Consider the following 14,719-nt stretch of genomic DNA (forward strand, 5'->3'; position numbering starts at 1 on the left):
GAAGTGACAGGTCAATTACACGAAATCACGATGTAAAAACAAACATAATTTCAAATGTTTTATAAAAGTGTGCATACAAAGTGGATTTATGGTTGTGTGAACATGTAGCTTGCAGTGTGGCGCCATCACGTGGAAGCTCAACATATGATCTGGACAAGCCAAAGTTTCAACATGGCTCCCTAGCAACCAGACGCTCCTGCCTGGACACAGACTGATGCCAAACATAGCTGATGGGCCACAGAGTTTGAGATTGCGTCTCAGTTTAAGTCCGCAGATATTATGTAATTCTTCGGTAGGAAATAGTGTTCGTTTTGTCTGACTTGCAAGGTTGAGTTTTGAATAATATGTTTTCGCATTTACTGAGTTAACAACATATGCGTCTATCGTTAGCTAGCTGGTAAAGTAGCCTAACTTTAGAGGCTAGCATAGTTAGCATGAATGTTTGTTTTGACTATCCGAATTTATTTGTTAGTATTTGCCCTATTAATATAACGGAATTAGTTTTTTGTTGTTGTTTCAAATAGACTACTAGAATAAAGCTTCATATATGAATCACAAAATCTAATTAAATACTTAATTTGGAGTTGTCTCAGCTGCAGTACAGCAGAAAAGTTATGATACAGAGTGAGAAACAAAAGCATCGCGGTGATGAGGAGGAGGTCAAAGAACTGGTGAGTATCAAATGCACTATTTGGCTAAAGTAATAAACAATATCCAGTTGTATTACTAAAACATTAGTTCATAATCTGAAATGTTAAAATGCAACAGTTCTTCTTTTTGACTTAATCAATTTCCCTTTACTTTTTTCTTCTTCTCAAAAGTGCATGGCCAATGGGGTGTGCTATGAAAAAATTCGACAAGAAGGGAGCAATGTAAGCTCCCTGGAGATCTTCTTCTCTGGTTTTCCTCGCATGGTTGGACTTTCCTTTTTCCCAAGGCTCTGCCAGCTGACCATAGTGGGCCAGGATATAAAACACATTGAAGGACTTGAGCGCTGTCCTCTGCTTCGGGAGCTCTGGGTAGTCCAGTGCGACCTGACAGTAAGTTTGTTTTGCTCGTCACCTTTCTAATAACCAATACTGGCACTGCTGAAACAATAACATGATATGTAATGTCTCAAATTACAGTCCACCAACGTTTTATAGTAGTTTTCGCAACGTAGTGTTTGTTGCAGGGGTAATTAAACCTTACACTTAGTAAACACAGAGTCTCCCCTCAGGCATTTAATGGCAACACATTTTACATGCATGGGCCGCCATTTATGGATGACAACACATGGCTTGCCTCTAGCAAAACAGTATCCTGTTTTAGTGAATTGTAAAACAAATGTCATACATAAACAATAATGTGTTCCATCTTCTTATTTTGCAGGGAATATCTGGACTACAGAATTGTGTACAACTAAAGAAAATCTACATTTATGATAATCATATCAGTGAAATAAATAATTTAGAATTGCTGATCAACCTAGAAGTGTTGTGGCTAAACCACAACTGCATAACTCAAATACAGGTTTGTACAATACACTATGAGTTGTCTGTCTGTCTGTGCTCTATCGTGCTGCCATGATTATCTGGCATGTGTGGTTGTTTGTTTTTCTATAGGGCTTGGACATGCTTCAAAACCTCAAAGAATTAAACCTAGCTGACAACGATATTGAAAAGATTGGTACGTTTTTAAATTCCTCTACAGTGTCTTTGCCATGTTTAATTGAGATTCCTTGAGCTGTTTGAAAGAAATATTAATGAAATCATTTTAAACTTATTTTAAGGGCATAGCCTTGATCCTAACGTCGGCCTTCAGAATCTTAATCTGTCCGGAAACAACATCAGCTCCTTTAAAGTAAGACTAAACACAGAATTATGCTTTTGGAATGTCTTTATAAAAAAGGTGTCCCACATATTTCGGAATCTTATTAAAATCCTGGGTCTGAAAAAGGTTATTCCAAATTCTTCAAATGTCGGGGTCAGTTCAGATTTTTAATCAATACCACAATGGGCTGGCTGTGCAAGACCTTCAATAAGGTATTGAGCAGGATTGTTTCAATGTATGTTATTCAGGATTCAATGATATACATTCATGGCTGCATCTAATCAAAATAAATCTTCAAAGACTATTTGGATTTTTGTGATATGCGGGTTTGTGGACATACTGTAGCTCATTCAGTCATGTTCAAGGTTATACCGATGGAAACGTTTTATGACTAGCTTTGATTTGATGATCAACAACTCAAACATATATCTGCAATCCACCTTTGGCCCTACCCAGCTTTGCTATAAGGAATGCAATTATTCACAGCACGGCGCCCACTATATTGCAACTACTGTGGAATCAAAGAAAACGTATTTGAGGGCATAACCTGAAGAGAAAGAACCCTATTAACAACTATCCCGTGTGTTATGTTGCCGTTATCTGTGTATCAGGAGCTGACCCTGCTTGCCCGCTTACCCAATCTGAGAGAACTAGCCCTGAAGGACCCCACGTCAACTCCAAACCCAGTGTGTCTGCTGTGTAACTACGCCACACATGTCCTTTACTACATGCCTGGCCTCCAGCTGCTTGACACCTATGACGTCTCGAGTAAGCAAGTCAAGGATGCAGCTGAGGTACTGAGAACATGAGTTACTTTTCTGAGTTTTTTTTACTCTTGAGAGGATACTAACTCTCTTGATTCATGTAAATTGTTGTTGTTATTTCTTCTGTATTGTTAGTTCTTCAGCAGAGTTACAAATCATTCTTAAAATGTGTCATTTATTTAGATTTCAAGACACTAGTTTTAGGTGTCTTATGCATCACATATGGTCCTTTCCCTTTAAGTTAGCTTGAGACATTTAATTTATTTGGAAACCTTATTGACATATTGTTTAACATAAAGTTAGGTTCTTGAGGTTTGCAAAATTGGTATGTCAAATGTTGTTTATTTGTTGTATCAATGCCTTTTTTTAACTTTTAGGCCACAGTAATGAAAAAAATGATGTACTACAATATGCGTGTACATACTGCTCAGAGAAACCTGGCAGAGACCCGGCTGAGTCTAATGGAGAGGAAGAAAACCATGTTACAGTTACCCGAAGATTGCATCAGAACACTCAATCACGCCCTCAAGAGTGTATGTGCAATCCATGAAACATGCCACAAACTATTTATCAGCTGTAACAAAAACATGTATTCTGCTCTTATCTCTATCTTCATATTGCTGTGTTTGTACAATAATAAGAAAGATGTTTTATACTTACCTAGCTTGAACGTGAGTTGCCGGCTAGTTGCAAGAAGTCCGCCTGCACCATGGAGGACGGATCCACTCACCTGGTTGAAGGTTCAATCGACAGAAGTGACATAACCACTGACATCAGTCCGGCTATGCAGCACAAAATACTCAGCAAGATTGAAGCAATGAGGGAGAGACTACAGCTATGGGCCAGGAGGCTGCAGGAGTCCGTATATTTGAATAAAATACAAAGAGAATCTGACAGTGCTTTGCAGAATTAGGCTTCATACTGTACAGTACATATTCCTACATCCGACATTAAAATAATCTCTCCGCTGTATTCAGGATTGAAGCCTGGTACGAGCGGGTTTGGACGCAAGCCACAAGCATGATGGAATATACAGTCCAGTTTCTGCTGATGGAGCTGGAAAGTGTTGGAAATATTCGTTTGGAAGAAGGCTGCTCTACTGACGCTTGGTACGTACTTATTTTATTATAATCAAAATGAATAACAACCATTATCAAAGTTAACATTTACAGACTACAATTCAATAAACTTCCCTTACATCCTAGTTTATTATATTCTTCACCCAACAGGTTTACTTCCTGTTGCGACCTCCTGCATTCCCGCTTTTCTCCTTCAGACTTCAAGGTTCACAGCATCACTGGCATTAAGGTCAACAGAATCATCCGCATCCACAACAGTGCTTTGAGGCTTCGCTTTGAGGACAAACTTCACACCCTTTTAGCCGGCGAAGAGTCTGCTCTCTCTTCACAGTAAGTAGCTATACTGTACTGAAGTCCGATGATGGTTGACACATTTTTACTAATTATTTACAGGCATTCTTACTATTGCAATAATTCTAACAGTAATTGGACCATGCATTATTAGAATCTGATTCTAATTTCAAACTTTTTAAGCAGGAATTCCAAACGTCGGCTGGATCACTTGTTCTACGTAGCAGACTGTGAAAACAATAGCGAGAAAGAAGACAGTTTGTGCATCGTAGAGGAAGGCTTCAGAACATCCGAACAGAATGAGGTGTGTATATCATCTTTTTTTGGCTTGTTTCACACAAACACCAAATCATGCTGACTCTTATCATGTTGACTTTAAACTAGGCGTTGGAAAAAGATGGTGCCATACCTTTATCCAACAGCCTGAGTGTGGCTGAACAGCCCAGAATTGAACACACTCTACGACAGGCCAGCCAAGATTCAAAGCTCAATGCGGACCCGATCCCCTTCAGGCACGGTTAGTTAGATTTTGAAGTCTGTCTGTTAAGTAAAATAGTACTGGAAGATTTGGGCCGTCCACAACAGCCTCCCCCTGTCTGTGACTTTTTGTTTTGTTGCTTAAATGCTTATGTTTTTTGCCTTTAGGTCAGATTATCGTCTCCAAAGTGTTTGTGGGCCACAGCACGCCTCTCCGAAAGGGAGACCCGTTAGACAGAAGCAGATATCCAAGATTGATTTCTGTGTATCGCAATGTGGACGCAAAGCACAGAACTGCAGTCAGTCAAGGTATACGCTCTATTAAATATTAGGTATTCAAGTATTTGTGAAATGTCATTGCAAATCTATGTGTTTTTCATTCAGAGAGACCTCGCTCCACTAAAACACACACTGGTCCCGAGTGCAGTCCCAGACGAAGACAGTGGTTCGTGTTCGACCATGAGCTTGTCCTGCCCGAGTACATCATCTACTTTGAATATATCAGCGCGGTGGGTCATTATTTTCAACATACTGTACTTTCCTTTTCAACATAAGTCTCGCTGAGGTGTCATGTGATCAAAATTCAGTAGCATTGCTTTTTCAACCAAAACGTACAGACCTTAAACACAATTTGTTTTTGTTGTGTCTTCCCTAGTTTCATTCTTGATTTACAAATAATTTGTTTATTTGTGTTAGTATATTTCAATTCAGTTTTAAAAACTATTAGAAGTCAATGATTACATTCCTACTAACCAATTGACATGCCTTAAACCTGTTGATATGTTGTTACTAGGATCAAGAACAACCACACAGCACAGGCAGAGATGAAACTCCGTCCAACGATATAATCCTAGACAGGGAAGTCCTCAACATGGAGCCTGTGCTGCCGCCGCAGCCCAAGCTGTTGAGCTTGGATGACAAAATGCTGCTTAACGTGGCCAGAGCTAACGTTCTCAGTCAAATCACTGCAAGTATTCTATCCTTTCAAATAACACACAGTTTTGAAGTCTTTTCGTACACTCCTGATAATCTTCTAAATGTTTAACCTCCAGGTGCTAAGCCTTCATGGCAACAGTCTGAGTCAAATAAAGGAGATTTCCCACCTCACAGCTCTACGGCATCTTACCATCAGCTTTAATGAGTTCACACACCTAGATGACATTTCTCACATGGTAAACATTATATTATGGAGGGTTATCTAATTAGTGTCTGAAGTCATAAAAAACAGCATTTCATGGTAACTTACCTCTGTAATATTGGATGGGATTGGTTAGTGGTTTGGCACATATTTTATAGCAGCTGTGTAAAAGGTGGAGACATTTAACATCTATTTTCTCTGTTCTCTACATCACAGCCCCACCTTGAGTTTTTGGACGCGAGCTACAATCGCCTTGTGACTCTCGAAGGGCTGAAGAGGTTGGGACAGCTCAAACAGCTCAACCTGCGCTGGAACAAGTTGACCAAGGCCAGAGAGGACACGGCTGTGCTGAGGAAACACACACCTGCTCTGCTGAGACTGGACACCAGATACAACCCATGGAACCGGGTGCGTGCTGTTTTCAAAAATAAATCAAATAAAACATGCTTTAGATTCAAGATTGAAGGCTTTATTGTCATGTGCACATTAGCTACAGTGTAGATATGGCAATGAAAAACTCAAGTCACAGGCTCCTCCAACAGTGCAACATATACAGGACATAGAACAAATAAAACAGATAAAAGAATGCAACAGAATGTTTTGAGATGTGCAAGTAAATACGCAAGGTACAATTAAAACTGTTGTCTTTTTTCAGCCCGAAGCAGTCAGAATGACCATACTGGGCCGCCTCACGACCCTCACACACCTGGACGACATGATGGTGGCAGAGGAGGAGGCAGCTTGTGCTGTTCAGATGGCTGCTGGAGCCAAAGTTACCCAGGTTTATGAGTATTACCATTCTACAATGAAGGACCAAAGTACAGTATGTGGATATCTTCCGGTTAAAACAGGCTTCACTGTAATTCAATCAGACCTTTTGACACTTTGCTTGCAGGCATCTCTTCTGGCCCTCTCGCGTACCAGCGGCGATCGTCCCCGCAGTCTCAGCCTGCTGTCAACAGCCCAGCTCCTGTGTTCTCTCAGTCCTGCTCCCTCGGGCCTCAACCGAGAGCTGGAGCCAGACTGGACTGCAAAAGTGAGCATGCTTTTTGAATGGCACTGAAACATACTTTAATTACCTTACCAAATACAATTGTAGTACACTTTTCACAACAATAATATGTTTGCATCCGTTATATTGACCAGATCACTTCCCTGAACTTTGACAACCAGAGGATTTCTAAACTGATAAATCTGAATAAGCTGGTCAACCTTCGCTGGGCTTCCTTTAATGATAATGACATTTCTAAAGTGGAGGGTCTGGAAAGCTGCTTGAAGCTGGAGGAGCTTTCCCTCAACAACAACAACATAAGCACACTCAATGGTAAGTCACATCCTTAACTTGTCAATGACGTTGGAATAACAACATCAAGGAAAACCTAAACCAATAAATAATACGTTCTTTCTATCTTTACCCTCTGTTTTTTAGGGATATCAAAACTGCATTGCCTTAATAAACTGAGTGTAGATGGGAATCAGCTGTCTAGTCTGGAGCCTTTAGTCCTAGAGCAGCTGCCCAACTTGTCTTTCCTGTCTGTGGAGAACAACTCTATCAGTTCCCTGCATGGGATCCAGAGAGTCCGCTCCCTACTCGAGCTCTACATCGGCAACAACCAGATTTGTACATCACGAGACATCTACTTTCTAAAGGCAAGTGGGAAAGAAATAAGGACAGTAAGATTTCAATTCCATGCATGTTTTCTGAGCTTGAATTCTTCTCTTTGTCTCCTCAGGGATTGACAAACCTCATCATTCTGGACCTTTATGGGAATCCTTTACTGGAAAAGCTGGAAAACTATCGCATTTATGCGGTGTTCCACCTACCCTCCTTAAAAGCTCTAGATGGCGTTGCAGTGGTAAAAACTGACAACAACATCTACCAGTCAAACCGTTCAGATATTGAAGTGATGATGGTTTATCAAGTGCTTTGTGTTTGCTGTTGTTTCCTCCAGGAGGTAACTGAGTGTGAAAGTGCAAAGGATATGTTTGGAGGAAGACTCACCCCTGACATGGTGGGAGAGAAGCTGGGCCACTCAAACTACACAGACATCACCTACCTCAACCTGCAGTCCTGCTCCATCAGGTAATATCTTAGGTATACAGGCGGATGAACACAGGTCCAAAATAATTGTAATAGTAATTTACTTACTTTGAAAACCGGGCGAAACAGAGACATCCCAATACTTGCTAATTTAATGTGTTGTTTTTCCCTACAGGATGGTGGATCTGTCTCCAGCAGACCTGTTCTGTAGCCTGCACAGCATCAACTTAGACCACAACAACCTCACCTCCTTCTCTGGTCTCATTTACCTGCCTAATATCAAAGTAAATATTGACCTGAATGTCCAAAAATAACAAACTGGCTTGTGCTGCCCCTGCGCTGTGGACAACTTCCTTATTTCCGTGTTCTTCTTTATAGGCTCTTTGTCTGAACTACAACCACATTGAGTCTATCCTGCCCAGACAGAAGACTCAGGCTCCTCTGACCAACAGACAGATTCTGTACAGCAAGGTTCACTCCAGTGGTTACGGCCAACCGAGCTCATCTAAAGGGAAAGGGTAACACAATTCTTATTGCAGTAATTCACATATCTTTTTACATTTTACAATTTTAGACTACTGCCTGGTGTGAAGTATGAAGTTCAACTGAACATGAAGTGAGTGGCCATTAGGGGGCAGCACTGACCATCCTATGTCTGATCTGTTAGTATGATTTCTATCCACAAAAACCACATAAGACTGCAAGGTCCAAATATAGAAAATAAAAACAAGAAGTAAGTTAGAACAAATCAAGACCAATGGGGTTATACAAAATTATCAAAATCATTAAAAAATATAAAAAAGTATAAACTTATGATTTAGAAAAAGTAATAACTTAAATATTATAAATAGTTCAAACTAGAAGCGCATAAATGGGAATAAAATATAAATAAATACAGTTTAAAGATGTTCAGATTTGTATTCCTAATAAGTCAAAAATATATTCTCTGTAGAGATATTATACCAAGGAAATATTGAAATCTTGGTTTGTATACTTTGGTGTCAGTATATTGCAGGAATAATAATATGGTGAATTTCCAATCACAGTTACCTTTTATAGAAACCAGTTTATAAGCCTTTGCCCTGGCTGATTGCCTTTAGGTGGTCTGCTCCTGTGAGGTCTGACCAGCTAAATGAGGCAGTGGGAGAGAGACAGAGATGTTCATTTAACCACAGAGGTTGCAAACTGTCATTCTCCTGACTTTGTTCAAGGGAAACTGGGCACACTGGCAGTCTGGAGCCACTGATGGGCAGCCTGGAGGTGCTGCATTTGAGTCACAATGGCATCTCCAATATGGCCAATCTGCAGCTCAGCAGGCTCACCAATCTTAAAGCACTCTTCCTTCAAGGTATGTATGGGTAACGTACAACCCCTCCCTCACAAAGCCTGTGAAAAGGCAAGCAAAAGTCTCCCATAGATCGCAGGCCAGGTGGGAGATGAGACCTGAAGAAAAAAAAGACTGACTTCCTTTTGTAATGCTTTTGATAGCTTTGGATTGAGTTTTGCTTTGTCAGAGTGTTCTGTCCCACAAAGCTGACCTTACTTGTTCATTCTTCCCTTTTTGCTAGAAATCCTTTCAAAGCTGTCTCTGTCATTTCAGACTCTTTGACACCAGGGCCACCTGACGAATACCAAACACATGTTTATCTTGCATTCAAACTTTGGCTTTTATATTTTTTTAAATGTCCCCTATTATACTGTTTTTCATCAATATATTATAGGTCTCATACAAAACATGTCTCTGAAGTGTTTGACTCGAAATACCAAACAGATCATGCATTGTAGCATCCCATAAACCCCTCTGTTTCAGCCCTGTTTCAAAAGTGCTGATTCTCTGTCTGTTACTTTAGATCACATATGTCAAACTCAAGGCCCGGGGGACAAATCAGGCCCGTGGTGGATTTAATTTGGGCCCGCAGGATCATTTCTAATTACTATTAGATCTGGCCCGCCGGTATATTGCACGCACACCTTCACTCAATCCTGAGGGTTTCCTCCGCTCAGAGCCTGAGCCCAAACATTGATGAACTTGCACCCAAGATGAGATGCCAAGTATCTGGCTTGAACTAGCATCACAGAGCAGCACACTGAGTTTAATGGATGTTTCCTTCTGCACTATTTTTCTTGCGACAACAGAGCATGTTTTGTTTTTTCTTTGAGGGGAATTGTTTTTTTGAAGCTGTTGAAAAAACCTGTGGAAAAATGTAATCATAAGAAATGACTCCGGGAAAGCTGCAGATAGAGCCATAAGAAATGAATGCAAGTGATTATTTAATGTTTAATGTTGTTTTTATAGGCAATCATTTAAGCTTTGTTAGTTCCAGGTTTAATATGTGCAATAAGTTCATTTCGATAAGTTTTGCTATAAACATTGAAACAGTCCGGCCCTCGACTAGTACCAATTTTTTAAATGTTGGCCCACTGTGTATTTGAGTTTGACACCCCTGCTTTAGATGAAAGTAAGGAGCCCCTCCCCACGCCCCTCTGAGAGATATTTGGTTAAAAAGAACACAATGGTGCTCTAGGAGGAGATTCAGGTGATAAGGTGGTGGGGGTTACCTTAGTTGGTGATTGGCTAATGGTTACACAAGCCAATAAATCGTTATGACATCATAAAGAGGCCAAGATCTGATCAGCTGATTTTCAGACAGGTTTGTATATAAATGGATCCGGACAAAAAGAGAGATTCTTTTTTCCTGAAACTTTCAGAATGTCTTTCACACATGTTCATGTATAAAAGACAGGAACAAGTGGATTTTGCATAATAGGTGACCTTTACGTTTTTAATGTAGGCCCCTTTTTTGTTAATAGACACATGTGATTGTTTGAGCTATCTTTCCATTGTTTTAATGAGGTTTTCTCTCTCTTTAGGTAATGATATCAGCCAGGTGGATGGATTGGAGGGGCTTCATCAGCTGAGAGAGCTTGTGTTAGACAGGAACCGGATCAAAGCTCTGGCCGAGAACTCTTTCATATCCCAGAATGTCCTGCTGGAGCTGCACCTAGCAGAGAACCGGATCCGGGAGCTCAACTATCTAGACCCTCTGACGGAGCTCCGCAAGCTCTTTCTTGGCATGAACAAGCTGCAGGTATTCTCCTCCAGCAGCAGGGGTCTCTCACATGCTGGGTGCTTTAAATGTTTATATTCACGTCTCTTAATAATACTGCATATTCAAATTGTATAGAATCTACCGTAATGACCCACAACACATTGAGGTGACCCACCAAGGTCACACTTTTGAGAAGTTTTTGGTTTACCACGAAATCTGAGTGATTGGTTCATTAAAAATAAATGTGTTGGATGTTTAAGAATGTATTTTTATTCAGTATGCAGCAGTATTACTTTGCCTGGCATTTGCAAAGTAAGACGTGAAGTATAGTAATCACGAGTCATTACCACCCCACTCTGGCATGCGAGGGTTAGCATTAAGGAGAATCAAGTTTTGATTGAAGGTCAGGGCCGTGTAGAAAGAGGGGAACAATCAGGACAACGTGTAATCAGCTGCTCAGTCTGCATCTGCTGCTCACCCAGGGCGAGTGATTTGCACTTTTGTTGCCTTTTCCTTCTTCCCTTCACATCCTTAATGTTTCTATGCATTCAATTAAGACATGACATACAGCAATCATCCCCGCGCAACAGTTCTCACAGCAGGGGCGTCTTTGAATCACAGCCAAGTGCAACCATAAACCTGGGAATGATAGAAAACACCCCCCATGCCCAAAGTCTCATGAGATTAATGAGAGATCACACATGTAATCTCTCCCATCCTCCCACACAAAATGATGAAAGGTTCATGCATATCTCTCCTCTCAGCACACAGTGGCTACAGCCAGTGGAAAAGAAACATGAATAAAAGGGGAAAGTAAATGAATAATAATTTAATATAATCTTTGTTTCTTTACTTTTTCTAGGACATCACAGAGCTTGAAAAACTCGAAGTTCTTTCTTCGCTGACAGAGCTCTCGGTTGTGGGCAATCCTGTAAGTGTTACAGGTGTTAAAACACTAAGGTGATATGAAAATGTTTTACCCCAGTGTGTTTTTCTGTTATGAGCTTTGCCCAGTTATGTGAATCTACAAGGTGTCGGTCAAAGGGCTCTTTGAAACTGTTCTGCTAGCAAATCTATTATCAAAAGCACACTCACATGCTCAATTTCTCACTTGCACAATCCAAAACACTATCCCAGTGTAACTCTATGTTTCCAAATTAAGCGATTACATGATGGGCCATCTGCTGTGCCTCAAACTGGCCGGCATCAGAGACAAATCCGTTGACCAAATGGCAGCAAGCTATTGGCCCGGTTACATCACCCATCTGGAGCTCATGGATCAGGCCTGAGCAGAGCCTGCAGGGCCTCTCTGTGGTCCACAGGGCCACGCTCAGCTGTGGAAGCCTCCATGCTGCCGGACCCCATCCCCCTTCTCTTCCCATAGGGGGGGTTAATCCTGCCAGGGGGTGGAGGCCAACAGCCACCCTGGAGACAATACCTCCTGCTGTTGACAGCATGAGATTGCTACCTCTCCCATGTTCCCTCGCCAGAGTCTATCTCCTCCTCTCCACTGGACATCCATTGGCACGCCGTTACAGCAGCAGTGTCCTATAGGAACATGAAGTTGGCTGAATGTGTGCCCTGGCCAGAGACTGCCCTCAGCTGGTCACTGGAATATCCGTTGGGGACGAACCTACATTTGGTCCCACATAGCATCATATTTATCCCAGATGCCTCAGGGCAGGCTTCACTGATGCTACACAGTAACAATACTTTGACTCTATTTCTGGGTTATTTTATCAAAAAGGCGCCTTTTTGTTTTCCAGGTGGCCAAAAGCTCTCTCCACAGACCAGCAATAGTGCTCCGCCTGTCCCAGCTGCAGGTCCTGGACGGGGTGATGGTCACGCTGGAGGAAAAGACGAGGGCTGAACTCCTCAATGCTGAGCCAACAGTGAGACACACACAGCATGAATCCCCACTCAGACACATACTGTACATACTTTGAGGACACACAACTATTTGTAACATTCCTTTGTTGCTCGAGTATCGCTATTTTAAGAGAGCCAAATAGTAAATAATCTGAGTCTTCAGCATATTTTCCTGTGGGGAGAATGCTTTGAAACACAATTTTGATGTTAATGTGGGGACATCAAATTGGGCTGAGGAGGGAGCGTGACCTCAGTTTATTAATTATCTCGTAAGGTTATTAGAAAATATTAGAAAATATTCAGTTAGTAGAAAATAAATATTGGATTCCAACACTCATGATTTACATATGTAGATAATCTCTCCATGGTCCTTATCAGGTAAAATGCAGTCCAACTGATAGAATCAAAATGTCACCAAGCAGCCTCCATAAAAATGGGGAAAGCCGGGATCATACTCCTTTAGTCCCACTGATTTGATGTTCATGTAATGAGAGACCAGGGCAGTAATTCTCCTGCAGCTCTGAATTAAAAGCAGCCTAAGCCTGCTGGCATCATCCTGCTGATTAGATGAAATGTGCCCGGCCGATAATGCACCGGTGGATTTACCCCCTATTAGCCAGGTCAACACGACCCCCTCTGCTTGTTAATCGTACATGTGGAATTGACAGAGGAGAGATCCTGTTTGTTTTTTTTCATTAAAAACACAAACCCCCTATCATAACTGCCATCGAGCTTGTCACCTTCAATTCATGCTAGGGCCTCTGCTTTTGTTTAAACTTGAACATTGTTATTGATGAGTCGTAATTAGTATTCCCCTGTAAGATGCTTATACGTGTGGAACAATAAGCAATGTTATAACCAACCCCCTGCCAAGTGAGGAGTGCACACACTGCAGTGACAGTAGTGGTCATAGGGAGGTAGAGAGAAGATCAACTGTTACACGGTAAGGATTCAAATATTAGTAGGTTGAGTTGACCCTGCAGTTACGCATTATCTGAATATTCGTTTTTTATATTTTCTTTGGAAATGTTGACAGCACAAAATACAGTGAACATGAACTGAATTGGTAATAGTTCCAAAAAGAAAGACTAACTACTTCACCCACTCGCCTAAAAATGAATCACCTAGAGGTGCAGAAAGAAAAAAGGAAAAAATACGAACCAGGTTATGTTTAGTGAGACCCAATGTCATTACAAGTAATACTTATTCCTTATACTCCCTATTTAATATTTCTCTTAAAGCCTTGTGCCCAATACCCTGGAGCTTCTCTTCCTACCAATGAAATAAACCTCCCTGGACTGCTGCCCCTCATGCCTCGAAACACCGCTATCAGAGGAATGACTATAAGTGGAGGGCTGCAGAACTTCCTGCCCGGACCCGACATCCTGCAGATCAACATGGACGAGTCTCAATTCACTTTCAAGCGTGAGTGGGATATATATCCTCTATAAGGTCATTTGTTTCTGATCAGTTTGATTGTGTGTAACAACAAGCTCTAGATCCACACAAATAGTCTTTTATGCAGTTACAAAATGACTTTATTTTCTAACGATATTACTGTGTAATAAGTTGACCACTTGTTTACTTATTTTCTCTAACGAAGACCTTTGTAATAATTTCCATTACAGACAAAAAGCACAAGCACAGCAATGCTGTTCGCAGCGGCCAAAGTGACATTACCTTAAGATACATTAGAAGAGCAGGAAGCAACCTGCCAGCCGGTCAGCTTCATGACGGGAACAGAGTCCTCATCACAAGCCAGGAGCAAGACAGCAGGTTAGGAAATCAACATGCAAGGCACTTTATAATGCCTTTTAATCATGTTATAGATCTGTTTAAGACCATAGAACCGGTGTTGACTTGTACCCCTTACTTTACGTTTCTTTTTAGATATCCAAATGGTGGCAAACCTCCACCCATGTAGCAGCAAGAAGAGGTGAAGCATGACGGTGAATTAAAGGAGAACACATGGGACTGTGTAGTCATCAATAATCATATTTCAGGGCCTTATATCTTGAAGGTGGTGTTTTTGTTAGTGTGCCTTGATGTATATCTGCATGCAATTGCATATTTAATAAGTAAAAAGGCATCAGATAATTCCAGTGCCTTTTTTGAGCTGGCTATATCTTCCTGTAAACTTGTCTTGATTTATTTGTTGCTGTTTACAAATCAATAAATAGCCTTTTTCACTGTTTGAA

The 14,719-nt window shown here is 41.1% G+C and overlaps 1 protein-coding gene across 3 annotated transcripts; it reads left to right on the forward strand.

The window, feature by feature from the left end:
• The first annotated feature begins 31 nt into the window (after positions 1–31).
• Positions 32–14,719, forward strand: lrrc9 (leucine rich repeat containing 9). 3 transcript variants are annotated; one of them, XM_034222041.1, is made up of 32 exons: positions 32–671; positions 822–1,040; positions 1,372–1,512; positions 1,605–1,668; positions 1,772–1,842; positions 2,424–2,606; positions 2,954–3,109; positions 3,241–3,434; positions 3,554–3,685; positions 3,806–3,985; positions 4,130–4,250; positions 4,331–4,463; positions 4,592–4,732; positions 4,808–4,932; positions 5,217–5,390; positions 5,476–5,595; positions 5,778–5,969; positions 6,217–6,342; positions 6,457–6,597; positions 6,708–6,885; positions 6,991–7,211; positions 7,295–7,417; positions 7,514–7,644; positions 7,778–7,886; positions 7,981–8,120; positions 8,814–8,950; positions 10,474–10,691; positions 11,515–11,583; positions 12,419–12,544; positions 13,763–13,946; positions 14,150–14,297; positions 14,412–14,719. In XM_034222041.1, exons 1-32 carry the CDS (start codon positions 615–617, stop codon positions 14,443–14,445), a joined length of 4,488 nt encoding a protein of 1,495 aa, XP_034077932.1. In that variant the 5' UTR covers positions 32–614; the 3' UTR covers positions 14,446–14,719. The 3 variants fall into 3 exon arrangements, with proteins under 3 accessions (XP_034077932.1, XP_034077933.1, XP_034077934.1); XM_034222042.1 differs by having other exon boundaries at positions 615–671; positions 4,133–4,250; XM_034222043.1 differs by lacking the exons at positions 32–671; positions 822–1,040; positions 1,772–1,842 and having other exon boundaries at positions 1,450–1,512.

This window comes from Gymnodraco acuticeps, unplaced genomic scaffold, assembly GCF_902827175.1.
Source record: "Gymnodraco acuticeps unplaced genomic scaffold, fGymAcu1.1, whole genome shotgun sequence".
In the NCBI taxonomy this organism is placed as follows: domain Eukaryota; kingdom Metazoa; phylum Chordata; class Actinopteri; order Perciformes; family Bathydraconidae; genus Gymnodraco; species Gymnodraco acuticeps.

Bases quoted from the DNA above. Each gene is read 5' to 3' on its own strand.
- lrrc9 (XM_034222041.1), top strand. From the start codon at position 615: ATGATACAGAGTGAGAAACAAAAGCATCGCGGTGATGAGGAGGAGGTC. The intron at 4,464-4,591 runs GTTAGTTAGATT...TTTTGCCTTTAG, and splicing joins CCCGATCCCCTTCAGGCACG to GTCAGATTATCGTCTCCAAA. The intron at 5,596-5,777 runs GTAAACATTATA...TCTACATCACAG, and splicing joins TAGATGACATTTCTCACATG to CCCCACCTTGAGTTTTTGGA.